The 14,767-nt window shown below is 36.3% G+C and overlaps 2 protein-coding genes across 2 annotated transcripts in view; one reads left to right on the top strand and one right to left on the bottom strand.

Annotated features, from left to right (window-relative positions):
* Positions 1-265: 265 nt before the first annotated feature.
* LOC133522585 (coiled-coil domain-containing protein 130 homolog) lies at positions 266-4,483 on the bottom strand. Its single transcript, XM_061857932.1, has 5 exons — positions 4,296-4,483; positions 3,900-4,225; positions 3,436-3,580; positions 2,971-3,086; positions 266-2,177 (listed from the first exon to the last, which is right to left on the bottom strand). Exons 2-5 carry the CDS (start codon positions 4,209-4,211, stop codon positions 1,488-1,490), a joined length of 1,263 nt encoding a protein of 420 aa, XP_061713916.1. The 5' UTR covers positions 4,212-4,225; positions 4,296-4,483; the 3' UTR covers positions 266-1,487.
* A 70-nt stretch (positions 4,484-4,553) lies between these two features.
* The window catches only part of LOC133522586 (WD and tetratricopeptide repeats protein 1), a 32,435-nt gene continuing 22,221 nt past the window's right edge, over positions 4,554-14,767 (top strand). Inside the window, exons 1-5 of the mRNA XM_061857934.1 lie at positions 4,554-5,073; positions 5,155-5,266; positions 9,559-9,737; positions 11,068-11,263; positions 13,907-14,027. Coding sequence (XP_061713918.1) covers positions 4,877-5,073; positions 5,155-5,266; positions 9,559-9,737; positions 11,068-11,263; positions 13,907-14,027 — 805 coding nt within the window. The 5' untranslated portion in view covers positions 4,554-4,876. The remainder of the gene's footprint in view (positions 5,074-5,154; positions 5,267-9,558; positions 9,738-11,067; positions 11,264-13,906; positions 14,028-14,767) is intronic.

The following is a 14,767-nucleotide window of genomic DNA, read 5'->3' as shown; positions in this document are numbered from 1 at the left end:
TGGAAGGCATTTCGCCCAAGCTGAAACGGCCATTTTTTCTTTGATCTTTTCTATTGTTATTATAATGTAATGTTTTATGGAATTAATTTCTGTATTAAATTATTATTACATCGTGGGAAGGGGTACTGTAACGAAGCTGTGTTATGCACTGTACTAGTACTCGGTTCCTGATTTAGTATACCTAAGTTTATATTCTTGTTGTTTCTAGTTGTAAGCTATGGACCGGTGGAATAAATGTTTTATAAAAGGTCATTAAATAAAGATGTGATAAATACAACTTGTTTTATTTTTTTATATATTACATTGTATATTCAATGTTATACATGGTAAGTAGCAGCTAAGAAAATTTGAAATATAGGTGTATTGTCAAAGAAAACTTTGTAGCGACGTAATTTTACTGCCATCTTTCGACACATAATTAAAACTTTTAGAACGCCATTTGACTTTGATCGTTATACTTGCACTGATATGTGTTGAATTTGTTAAATATCAAAAAGTGGCGCCATCTCACGGGGCACTACCTAAAGGTTATGGCGCCATCGCTCGAAACGATGCGATGCAAAGGTAAAGCACCTTTGGCCTCTGATCTATTAGATGACGCCACTTTTTGATATTTAACAAATTGAACACATATCAGTGAAAGAATAGGGACCGTGCGCGTTGGAGGGTCTGCCATCTTGTGGCCTGAATCGAAACTATAAACATGTACATTTACACGTCACGTGTTTCTTGTGCATAGTAGGTTCTGCCATCTTGTGGGCTACATCGGAACAATAAACATCAGATTTTACGCCTCGCGCCAAAAATTTGACGGCTCCTGTGCTGCCTCCTACAGTTCATGCACTCTCCCTATAAGGATCAAAGTCAAATGGTTCTAAAAGTTTCAATTATGTATCGAAAGATGGTAGTAAAATTACGTCGCTACAAAGTTTTCTTTGACAATACACCTCTATTTCAAATTCTCTTTGGTAGCAGTTACCAAATAATATATAGCTAAATGCATACTTACTTAATTTTACACTATCAACTATGAACTCATAGTAGCATATTATAAAACTTTGTTTGAAATATGAGTCTTCTAAGGCATATAAAAACTTTTTTTGGTAGCGGGGATACTTTTATTAATGCAGCATAATACTTATTATAGCCCGTTTTTAGGATTAGAACGAAAGGTAAGCGATTTTGACGTGTCTTTTTTATCGAAAAACACTTTACAAAAATAAGTCACGGCAAATATTTAACAATTATAAATCATATACGAACATTTACATTCTTTTGCTGTCATAAGTAATAGTTACTGATATTAAAAAAGCGTTTATCAATAAATAGACATGTCAAGATTAGCTAAAAAGGTAAGGTAAAGAAAAATCTAATGCTAAAAAAACGAACTATATATGATGGCAATTTGTCACATTAAAGCATTTTAAATATAAACATACAACTGTCTATAATAATATATCTTTATAAATTGGATCGGAGGTTTTGTTTCAATCTGAGTCACCATCACCACTAGAACTATAATCACCCACCAAAGATACTTTCACATCTTTTACATCATCTAAAATGCGTTTATCATCTCCATGTCCAACTTTAAACTCACTTTCTTCCCTATCTTTAAATATTTTACAATTAACATCATTTAACTCTTCACTCTTATTTATAATCTGATTTTTGGCATTAATTTCTCCTTTTGCAAGATCAAGTTTATCGCCTATTTTTTCTTTCACTAAAGTCTCATCTTTGCTAAATACGTTTTTTATAACATTGTTTTCTTTTGATACCACTTCAGTATCTTTCTGTTCTTTAGTAATTAATATCCCGTTATCATCACTATTTTCAACTTCTTTCTCGACAACATTATTTTCAATCTTCTTTTTTTTAATCATAATCCCCAGAGCATTTCTAGTAAAACTGGCATTCTTACTCAAAGATTCTTCTTTCTTCAACCCTCCAAAACTAGTTAGCAGCCCACTAGAGCTTGGTAAAGCGGGACTGTTGAGTATTTTACTTCTTGTTGAGGTTTGTTTCTCTTCTATACTTTTTGAAGGTCGAAGGGAGAGCAGGGTCGCCATGTGACGGTCTTCTTCTGATTCTGGTAGAAGGTTGATGTCCAGAGACGATCTGGCGAGGAGTAGGCTGTCGTTGACTGCGGATTCTTCGAGTTCTTTTCGGCGTTTCTATAAAAATATAAAATAAATTATTGTTACTTTATTAAGTTGTAAAAAAAAAATTTAAAGGTAGGCGTATTTTTTTTCTCGTAATAAAAGATCTAGATATAGCAGCAACAGATGCTGAGAAATGGTGCATCTAGATTGCCTAGACTTTATTTTATTATACTACTTTTTGTGTTGTCTTAATGTACCATATGTAAGTTATTTGTAAATATAGAATTTACAAATAACTTTAATAAGTCACTAACGCCAATTAATTTTAAGATTTTTTGTACTGTACTAACACTATATGGATTTCCCTAGATTCGATACAAATAAATAAGTGAATTGAATTGAATAGCTGCCTGATGACTGGGTTTCAAAATTTGCCAGCTTCAAATAAACTCTGTCGAATTGACAAAAAATTAGAACTTTATTAAGTCAGACGTCGGTCGTCAGGAAGATAGATGCAGTGTGTATAAAATAAATTCATATTTTAATGGAAACCAATGAGTATTCAAGATCGATTTTTCAATATCTTTTGTTTTGGTTGTTTTCATTTTTCAATATGTAGTTCTTATACTTAAGAATAAGTTTAGCAATTTTTACTTTTACTTTACTTTTCAGAAAACCAATTTCGATTCTAATGCTTATTTAATTGCAGAAACAACAATTAAAAAAAGCCCAACAAAGCTTCAATAAGGAAGATAAAATACGGATAAGCAAAAAATGTTATATGACTTTTTGTTAAATTTGGTACAAAAAAAATTATATTCAAATTTGTGTTCCCACCATGTATAGTAAAATAAGTAACAATTACTCTAAAATTCCTCCTGAGTGAGCAGTTAGCTTCGTAGTCATCCTTCCACACAGACTCGTTCCTGCCGACCAGGCGGCCAAGCCTCGGCTTGTCCTGTTTAGCTGCATCTTCATCTCCTATAAATCAAGAATTTGTCAACCTTACATAAATATAATCATTGAAAATTAAATAATATTTACTAATTACTAAAACGGGACTCTATTGGTCCTTCTTTTTTTTGAAAAATAAAATGAGTCACTGTCCCAGGATAATGCAAACAGGCAATGAGAGTCAAGAAAGAGTTTATTCACCCAAATAAATGTCCGACTTAGGTATAAGCCCAGGGCCTTTGCAGGCAGGGTCACTAATAAACAAATCATTATATTATATACGAACTATTGAACTTACTGGAGCATACTTCTGAATAAGATTATTAAATTTGACTAAAAAGTTGACCATGAAAAATGAGCAGACAGCAGTTTATACCTGTTTTGTGTTCCAAGCGGAACATAGCATCATCAAAAAGCTTCTTCTGTGTCTCCTTTGTCTCCGGGACAATTTGGCCATTCTCTGTGGGGTCCCATCTGTTCTCCTGCCGTCTTGCTCCTGATACAATCACATAGTCCAGATTCTGGAAGAAAATGGATTAGGCTAAATAAATAATAAATTTAAAGATTTTGATTTATGTAGGATTTAAAAAAGAAAAATAAATAAATAGGGACCAAAATCACCTTGAACAGGTCGCATATTTTTTGCATGTTTTTTAATAACATTTTTCCCAATATTATATAGAATTATGCAAGACTGAGATAGCAAATTACGTGAAATTATATTGTACATAATTCAGCATTAAATAAGCTTTCTATCCATATATATGAATAATATGGGATCTGTTTTTTATCAGTCAAAACATTTTGACAGAACTTATGACCTGATTAAGCAATACTTACCCCAGGATCTGTTTTGATTTCAAAATGGTTGTCACACAGATGGCACTTCATTCTAAACTGATACACCGGAGTGGTGTAATACATGCCAATCTTGGTCTTCTCTGCGTTGTACCGCACGCCCATGCCGATGTGGTTGTTGCAGCCGTCACACCAGATGTTATATGGCATTTCAAAACGAATTATAAGGATACCCATGTGGAGTTTCCTTGCCCGCTCTCTCAAAGCGTGGGTGCCCAGGAATTTGTTCAAACCCCCGACTTTTGGATCGTAGTCGGGGGGATAGTAAAGATTCTGGCCCTTGCGTTCACCCATTTTTGATTACTTTGCTGAAAAATAAGTAATAAGGTTACGTTTTGTTTCGAATGAATATTGCATGTATAGTAAGTAAAAACTTACTTGTCGCAAAGAATTAGCAATAAAGGTTTTTGTAGGATTAAGGATATATCACTTTATAGGAGATTTTACTGACTAACAGAAGGAAATTTTTAATTAAAGCACAAAACCAAACAATTCCGTCACTACACTTTATTTATTATTGACTGACATTGACATATTATTTTTTTTACAAATATATTAGGTCATTAGAATTTAAGCCGTGGATACTTGTATTTTGAGCTACAAAAGGGTTCCGTATAGTGTGGTAAACAAGGGTTCCATTGTTGGTATTGTCGTGTAAGCTTGACTTTTATGCCATAAACATTTTTTTTTCTTCAATGGACGACAGCTGTTTGACAGCTCTGTTTTTATTTTCTATAGAATTTATCTCTCCATCACAAAAAAGCTTTTTGTTCATCAATTTGTTTGTTATTTGAAAATAGAGTTCTAAATAGAACTTTGTTGTCCTACGTTTCTAGTGAGAATCTAGGAAATGAGGGGTGAAACAGAGTGCACTATAAATAGATCGAGCCGCAGTTAGTTTATAGTTTACGTCTGATTGTGATGATTTATCAGACATATTGAGTGCAAATTTGCAAGCCATGGGTAGGCGAGAGGAGCCCGCTTGGGCTAAGGGCACGGTGGGGCTGCTGGCGGCCCGGGAACGCGGTTACGTGGACCGGCAGTTCCAGAACCGTCTAACGGTGACCCGAAGTATGATCGACCGTTTAGGCTTGGAAACAGAGTTAAACGGGCATATGGGCTGCGTAAACTGCTTGGAATGGAATTATGATGGATCGTAAGTGAACTCCAAATCCATATTTACGCGACTACTACCTTTATTTTCTACAATAGTTGACCTTTGCCACTTTACTCTTAGTGTTTTGGCGTCGGCATCCGATGACCTGCACGTCATTCTGTGGGACCCGTACCGCTACAAGCAGCTCCACAACATAGCCACAGGACACACAGGGAACATCTTTTCAGTCAAGGTAAGCTGAAGGTTCTTTGGCAGTATAGGCATGTTGTTATGAAAATGTCACCCATAGAATGACTGTGTTAGTTAATATTTGCTAGTAAAATTTGTGTATAGTTTATTGTAAAATTATATCTGGTCTATTCTTTAAAAGGAGAGGTATAATTTTGTGCTGTTATAAAATAGGTCTATTCTATATAATTTAATTCACATTATGATGTTGTGATCATTCATTTATATTAATTAAGTTCTCAGTAATCATGCTATATTACTATTTAATTAACAATAATTATAAGTCTTGTGTTCAGTATCTTTTTCTTCCTACTTTCCTCATGACTGAGGGTAGTGACCACATGAGATCTTTATTTTGTGCACCATTCCATTCTGCATTGTTCAGTATAGTCTGTGATAAAAATGAATATGCAGGCAGGGTGTTGAGAATTATCTCTGCTTCAATTTTCATCAATTGATTAAACCCTGGCACAGATTATTTTAGTACTGTCCAAATAATTACTTTGGATGCAAAAAAAAAACTACTGTTACTCTACTGCCATTAGTATACTCTGATCTGAAATAAAGATACCAATAACTGAAACTAAATTAGCTAATCTGAAGGGAAACACCCGACACACCTTGTTTTATGGCCTAAATTTCAAAATGACAATTCAGTTTGCCTATTTACTATCCAATCCAATATGACAACTGGTCTGGCCTAGTGGGTAGTGACCCTGCCTATGAAGCCAATGGTCCCAGGTTGGGGTTCGGGTTTGGTAAGAGCATTTATTTGCAAAGATGGGGAGAATAGTTTATAAAAAGTATTTAAATACAAAATACAGATACTTCCTTCTTATACTATTTCAAATGCAAGATACAAAATAGTTTTAAAATTTATATTTAAAATAATAAATAGAAAATTGGTATTTTCAAAATACAAATGCTTTTCTATAAGTACCTACTCGGAATTACCGAGTCGGAAAGGCTTTCTTTATTCTTTGAAAATAGTGTGTTGAGTCCTCTAGAGTGAAAATGTTGAATTGTTTCTTCATGTTGAATGGAGGTAGTAAGTTGATGTTTTTAATGACAAATAACTTTTTATTGTATTTGTAATGTTTTACAGCTAGTCTCCTCTTTAATCTCTTTAGTCTACTGTTGGTGTAGTAGTAGACTCTTGTTGGCGTGGTGAAAATGTTTGTGTTTCACCATGGCAGAAAAGTTTTTTCACCTCTCATGCCTTGAATCCCTTGCAACGCTCAAGATTCCACTTTTTTACCACTCACTGTGCTCGTGGTCATGTGCGATGTTACTAAACAGATTCAACAGTTCCAAATTAGAGAGTTGCTATAGAATACAAAATAGTTTTATTAAAAAGGTATTTAATACAAAATAGGTATTTTGCATTTTGTATTTGTATTTTAAATACAAGTATTTCAAATAAGTCACATCTCTGTTTATTTTTGTGATGATATTTGTCAGGAGTTGTGGAGTCAAGGGTGTTTTCTATGTATTTAAGTACCCACAACACAAGCCTTATTGAGCTCACTGTGGGACTTAGTCAATTTGTGTAATAATGTCCTATAATGTAATATATAATCATCCTGATTTTATATCAATTAAAACCAAGGCTGGGGTCAAACCGGTGTCTTTTGCATGAATTGCAGAGACCATACCCAAATTCAATATTTTAATAAAATTATTAGTTTTCTGTTGTGTTGTGTGTAGCCTCATCCTTAGTACTCTGAATGCATGTGATAATAGACATACTGAACAATATAATTAGCATGCATTTAAAGCAATGTTGAGCGTTCACTTTATACTTTCACAATGTTTGTTTGTGTGTCGTGACCTTGACATGGCAAGATAATTGTACGGGTCGTACATCTGAGCATTGTACAATAATAATAGGGCTATCAATGCTTACTCATAAACCTATCAGTTAAGACCTGTAGTAAAATACGTCATTTGGGATTAATATTATTATTGTTATAAAAATTATAGGCACTCTAAAAGTGTTTAGTTGTTTGCAAATACAAAAAAGAGTTTATTTACAATATGTTTATAATGGTGTTAAGTTACTTTTATCCCTATTCACTCTAATAATTTTGTAAATGGGTGAATCAACTTTTTTTGTTTTGTTATCCTGTCCCGTTGTCCAAGGGACAACAGGGGCACAGTTTGTTTGAAGAGACGTTGTATGCCGTTCTATTAACATGCTTAGTAGGGGGCCCATTATGGACATTGGTTATAACGACCACAAAAACGCAAGTTTGATACATTTAAGTACCATAAAATCAGTATTTCAATGAACTTTTGTCCCCTGGACAACTAATCGTAACCATGGCAACGAGTGACGCTAAAAAGTTGATTCTCCCAAATGCGAAAGTAACTCTGTTAGTCTGTCTGTCTGCTACTCCCTCATGCTTGAACCCCTAATTGGAGTCTGGCGTGGAATTTACTGTTTGTGACATTTTCAATCACAAGGTACCACATTGTTAGTTGTTGATAAGGTTGATTTCAAATAGAAGCTACATGGAAATAGCGCCTTATTGACAACTGACAATAAGTACCCTTTTGATTGAAAATAGCACACTTATGATGGACATCAATAATGATTTGGAACCATACTCAATTACTCAGTAGAGCTAAGTAATGTCTATAGGCAGAAGTGAGTATGGTAAAATACTAAGTAAAAATTGACATTATCTGACAATTTTTAGACTCATGACTTTAACCCTATTAATTCCTTAGCAAACACTAAATTAGAGTAATTAGACTATTCTAAAAATGCAAATTAAAATTATTGGTTGAATAATAGATCAGTAGAAAATCATGTGTATGTAAACCAAACCAGCTATCAATTTTAAAAACAGAAGTAATCATAGAGCACAATTGTTCAAGAAAAGGAAACAAATAAGGAAACAACTGTAAAATTGTTAGATTTAATTAGGTTATGTTATTAGTATAAAAAAATGAGTGTATATCGCCATCAAACGTCAGTTTGACGAGTGTTATAGATTTTATAAAATGTATTTTATTTATCACGAATAAAAAAAAAACAACAATGTATAAGTAATTGTTAAGACTGGTATTTGTTATAGAAATACCTGTTTGTTTATCACATATTAAAAGTAGGTACACAATATGGACTTTTCTATCTGACTCATCAAGGAATCATTAATTCAATGACTAGATAATTATTCTTTAAGTAAATAATAACAGTTTTAGAAAAAAAAATATTGCTAGGCTTGTTCACGTCATCTTAATAAATAATACTCTGTAGATAATTTTCAAAAATATATGGTTAGAGATAAAAGGTTTATGGTCTTCAGATCAAGTACTACTCTCGCGAGACAATTTTTTATCGCTCGTAACGGCAATTCGCACCAGTAGTGGGTGCAACGTCATAATGCTTACAATCCCCTGCCATTATGAGACACCTAGTAGACCGTGGGCCAGGAGCATATTTCGTCAGTCATCGGCTCCCGGCTGACACTTTGTCGGATGATAGTTTAGATGCTGTTTTAAAATTAAAAAAACTGTCAGCCGGTTCTATCGCGGTGGAATGACCGTCAGCTGTAAAATGAACATGTAAAAAATATGCGCCTTACCACTTTATGTGCGGCAAAGTATGCGTAATGTGTAAATTGCGTAATCCGTTGATGATTCAGACGTTTACGCCTGATGAAATGCTATATGCAAAGTTTCATGATTTGTTATTGCTATCATAAAAGGTATAGCGATATAACCGGCTGACGATTTTTTAAATTAACAACAGCATCTGAACTATCATTTGACAAAATATCAAACGGGAGGCGATGTCAATTTTTTTTTGTTTTACGTGTTTTGGTGGCTGCCATTCCTCAACCCACCAACGGAGCGGCAGCTGACGTCCACAAGGGTTCATCATACCTAGCCGTTAACCACTACATGAGTTTTCAACCGGGAAGCGATTGGTCATGGAAATTGTTCCTGGCTCTCGGTCTATAGTTCAGGGCGGTTCGCGGTGTATAGAAATTTGGCTATCTTCCTGTCTATCACACTCAAATCCGGCATTCACCACGGGGGCTTCGTCACTTTTTCTTTAATATATAACATCTATTCCAGTTTATAATTTATATATAGTAGTGTGACTACTTAATAAACAAAAATCAAAATATTAGATAAAAATAATTTGATATATTCCCAAAGTTGTGCACACTCAGATAATTTAGTTTCTTGATCTTAGCAATAGGCTCTCAGGGCAAACGTAAGTGTCGAGTTTAAGCTACCAATAGGCGTTCTCAATGCATTATTCTATCTATTTGCCCACAGTTCCTATCTCCCGACCTGATAGCGACATGCGCTGCGGACGGCACAGTGCGCGCGCGCAGCATATGCGGCGGCGCGCCTCTCTTGGAGTGCTCGTGCCATTGTGGCAGAGTGAAAAGACTGGCTGTCGCTCCACATAACCCACATCTAATCTGGTCTGCTGGGGAAGATGGCCTCATACTGTAAGTAGTAGTAAACTCTTTACTGTACAAAAATACATATTAAAAGTAACATACAATTAGTAAGAAGTAAGTAATAATATACACAATACAATTAGTAGGTATATCTCAATCTTTCGCTTTTATCATTATAACCACCCAAAGACAGACAATATCTATATATCTTATAAGTATGTAACTTTACTTTTGAGTGGCATTAACGTGAGACAATTTTCATTGAGATTGGGTTCTATATGTTTATCTGATTTCATTTCTTGTCTTTTTATTTAAGTATTCAAGTCTTGGAGACCCTTCACATCTCTAAGAATAATTTAATGATGGTTTTTTTAAATTATATATTATCTATGACACTTAGAGGCTTTTATGATTTCATTTCTTGTCTTTTTATTTAAGTATTCAAGTCTTGGAGACCCTTTACATCTCTAAGGATAATTTAATGATGGTTTTTTTGAATTATATATTATCTCTGACACTAAGAGACTTTTATATCTCTGAAGAATTTTAGTATGTGTAGTTTCTGTTTTTTTATCATGGTTTTTGTTTTATTCGACATTTAGAGACTATATACATCCCTAATAAAGTATTCAATATTTCGTGGATTCCATATTTGTAATTGGCTTTTGTTATTTTTATTGCTTGTCAAAATTAGACATGTAAAAGTGCCCCTGTGGCGTATATGCTGAGTAAATGTTTGATATTGACCATATTGAATGACCGGTCTTGCACTGCCTTCATTCAACAGTTTCCTGTGATGACCTTCGGTTCTCGATCGCCACTCAACTTTTCTGCAATAGCGGCCATTGGTACTACGATCAGTTAGCGCGTCTGTCTGTTAGTGTTTATGTCAATATGCCGCATGTAGTGTTTGTGTTATGTGACGCACCATATGCGTCATGTTGGGCTTATATACTGTGTTTCTATGGTTGTCTCTGTGAGGCATTTAATGGACTGCTCTTAAATCGGAGGTTGGTTTCAAGACTTGTGCTTCGTTTAATAAATACAACCTTTGCAACCGGCGTTAAAGGTACTTGTGTACGGGAGCAGTTATCTTAATTTCGTACCTAGCAGATTCATTTGCCAACAACACCACATTTTTTTAAATATAAACTCGAATTATTTTGAACTTTCAAACATACAATCCTTGCGACTTCAAAATTGGATATTTTTTCATTAAAAGCCTTAATTATTATACATAATTAGATACCAACACATATATTGATTCCAGAAGCAAGCAATTTGAATTTGCTCATAAACATCATATAATCACGTTGTGTGAAGTTTGTTGTTTTCCTAAAAGGTTAACACAATCTTTACCAAAAACCTTTTTCCACAGGCAACACGACCTCCGCACCTCCCACCGCTGCACCTCCGCCAACGTCCTGGTCAACCTCCTCAACCACCTCGGCCGCTACGCCGAGGCCAAGTGCGTGTCGGTCAACCCACGCCGACCTTACCAGCTCGCCGTCGGAGCCAACGACTTGTATGTCCGGCTGTATGACACTAGGATGATCAAGCTTAGCAAACTACAGGTTAGTATTTAATACGTTGCCGCTTTTCTAGGAACGAACTGGCAGCGCAGCACTTTGAAAGCGTGGGTCCTACTGCGAACCAAGCGAGCGAATATTGAGTGGGCCCTGACGCCATTCCGACCGATCGGGCGATCTGAGCGTTACCAATGATATTTTCTTGCCTTTTTAAGACGGCAAGGAGGTGGGTCCCGAATGTGGCAGTTTTTGTTAGATGGGTCGGAGCTCAATTAACTTTGGGAACCACTGACTTAGGAACTCGACGCTAGTCTTCCGTGGAAACCCTTCCGAGAGAGCGTAACTAAACCTTTTTTTACCTACCTTACCTACTTAGTGAAGTCATAAGGTTTTGACTGATAAAAGAGCTATAGTTACAGACTATATACTTACTTTGGGTACAGCTCCCTTATTATTCATGTATAATATGGATTGAAAGCTTATTTAATGCTGAGTTACTTACAATATAATTTACCGTAATTTGCTGTCTCTGTTTTGCATAATTCTATGTAATATTCGTAAAAAAATTATAAAAATATGCAAAAAATACGCGACGTGTTCAAGGTGATTTTCATCTCTATTTATTTATTTTTCTCTCAAATGTTTCTTTCATCATAATGAATGTTTTAATTAAACAGAATTTTGACTCTTTGGAGACCCAATACATCTCTAAGGATAATTTGATAATATATATAATCTTTTAGTTCTGACTCTTTACACTTTCTGAGACATTTACACCTCTAAATCATTTTTTTTTTTGTATCTGTGTTTTTTTAAGAATAAGAATATTTTATTTGCTTTAAACATTACCATACATAACATGCATGCATCATTACATAGGTGTTACAAAAGGCGGTAGGTTTCTATGTTTAACCATAGCTGGTATGCAAATATACACAAAAAATTAAAGCTATAATAATTAAAAATAAAATATGTACAATGTTAATAAATTACAAGTATCCGCCCATTATTATTTACAATTAAGTTAATGTCTTACACAAGCATTCACATTAATTATAATACTTATAATATATTATTTCAAGTCAAGGTATTCGTTTATGCTATAGAAATTATTATTATTGAGCCATTGATATAATTTTACTTTAAACATTTGAACATTCATGTCCTTCATGTCAGCAGGAAATTTATTATAAATTTTTATAGTCTTGATCTAAGTTTCGAAACTTAGTAATTGTGCTGTGTCATGATCCGAGAGATGAAGTGGCAGCACGGTTGCTTTGGTGTTCGGTATGTTACTAAGTAGGTGGTCTATGCAAGAGGACTTTCCAGTTGGTACATTAATATGTAACATCAAATTATAATTTTTGGAGAGGTCTTCTAATTCAGTTACTAAAGAGCGTTTTTTTTTAAAGATAGATAGATAAACCATTTATTCGCTTGCCACAATACACACATCTAAACAAAAAATAATACAAACAATAGCAACACCAAAATAAAAATTAAATAAAGAACAAAAAGCATCAATAAAAGGTTATGTGTGCTGTGTGCGTTGCAGCAAAACAAAAGGGTTCTGGCTCAGTAATACGCTCCACTCTTTCGGGTGAAGCACTGATAATTCTGCTAACCCAGATCACGAACAGATTAACGATGTAACAAAAAAAAACATATATATACATAAATAATTAGTAGCTTGCCTATAAAATAATAATGTGTCGTAGTATGGATTAAGTAAAAGTCTGGTGCGTGTTGGTGTATAGTATTATATCAGATGTCGAGTATAAAACGGCCTACAATAATATAAAGAGTTTGTATACATACAGACTAGATTCGGTAATCTGCAACCAAGTACCCGTGCGGAATTCCTGTAGTTTGTTTATTTAAAAGGTACATTTTAAAATGAGACTTAAACGATTGCTTTGTTTTAAGGCATCTTAATGGTGGAGGGATATTATTCCAGCACTTGGTTGCGAGATACCGGAAGCAGCCCGTAAAAGCGACGGTTTTGTGCGGATGTGTTTCTAAAAGATAACGCCTTGTGGATCTAGTACCATGTTATTGTAATTTTAGGGCCGTGGAATAAAAGATTATATGCGGATTAGATAATTATATTGAGTTATCTTTCGTAAACACTGGGAAGCAAGTACAGGTCTGTTCGTGTTCAAGAGAGGGTATATGAGAATTGCCACAGTAAAAATAATGTAACTTAGTGTTGCTACATTTCAATGTATAATTCGATTTAATTAAGTATCGATTTACATTTGATTATATTATGTGATTGATTTTTGTTTATAAATATTATTAAATAAGACCAACACATGTCGTCTGTGGAATGAGGAAATATGTATTTTAAGTGTTAATATTAAAGTTTGAATATTATTATTTTAGTTTTTTTGTTTATTCGTCAGTAAGAGACTTTATACATCTAAGTAATAATAGTACTTTAGTTTGCATTGATATTTTCAGTTAATTGTATTTTATAATTGTTGATGTGCTTGTTTTTGCTTGTATGTAAGTTATATGTTGACGTGTAAAGTGCCCCTTGTGGCCTATTTGCTGAATAAAGGTTGAAGTTGGAGTATATTTTTAAAAAATGAACCATTTTTGAACATTTTCTAGATTTTATCTTATGTATGAAGTATTTTTTATTTTATTTGTGTTTAGTATATATTAGATGGTCATGTTCGTCAGCAGGTGCAGTCGGGCGGCACGCGCGTGGCGTGGGAGCGCGCGAGCGTGCGCTGCGCGCGCGCCGGCGCCGGCGACCCCGACGCCAACATCCCGCGCGCCGCCGTCACTTACTACGCGCCCGGTGAGTACCCACATACATGTGTCCCTGTCAGCAGGTGCAGTCGGGCGGCACGCGCCGGCGACCCCGACGCCAACATCCCGCGCGCCGCCGTCACTTACTACGCGCCCGGTGAGTACCCACATACATGTGTCCCTGTCAGCAGGTGCAGTCGGGCGGCACGCGCCGGCGACCCCGACGCCAACATCCCGCGCGCCGCCGTCACTTACTACGCGCCCGGTGAGTACCCACATACATGTGTCCCTGTCAGCAGGTGCAGTCGGGCGGCACGCGCCGGCGACCCCGACGCCAACATCCCGCGCGCCGCCGTCACTTACTACGCGCCCGGTGAGTACCCACATACATGTGTCCCTGTCAGCAGGTGCAGTCGGGCGGCACGCGCCGGCGACCCCGACGCCAACATCCCGCGCGCCGCCGTCACTTACTACGCGCCCGGTGAGTACCCACATACATGTGTCCCTGTCAGCAGGTGCAGTCGGGCGGCACGCGCCGGCGACCCCGACGCCAACATCCCGCGCGCCGCCGTCACTTACTACGCGCCCGGTGAGTACCCACATACATGTGTCCCTGTCAGCAGGTGCAGTCGGGCGGCACGCGCCGGCGACCCCGACGCCAACATCCCGCGCGCCGCCGTCACTTACTACGCGCCCGGTGAGTACCCACATACATGTGTCCCTGTCAGCAGGTGCAGTCGGGCGGCACGCGCCGGCGACCCCGACGCCAACATCCCGCGCGCCGCCGTC

This window comes from Cydia pomonella, chromosome 11, assembly GCF_033807575.1.
Source record: "Cydia pomonella isolate Wapato2018A chromosome 11, ilCydPomo1, whole genome shotgun sequence".
Lineage (NCBI taxonomy): Eukaryota > Metazoa > Arthropoda > Insecta > Lepidoptera > Tortricidae > Cydia > Cydia pomonella.
Note: the sequence above shows the minus strand (reverse complement) of the source record. Positions and strands in the feature narration are given on the sequence as shown.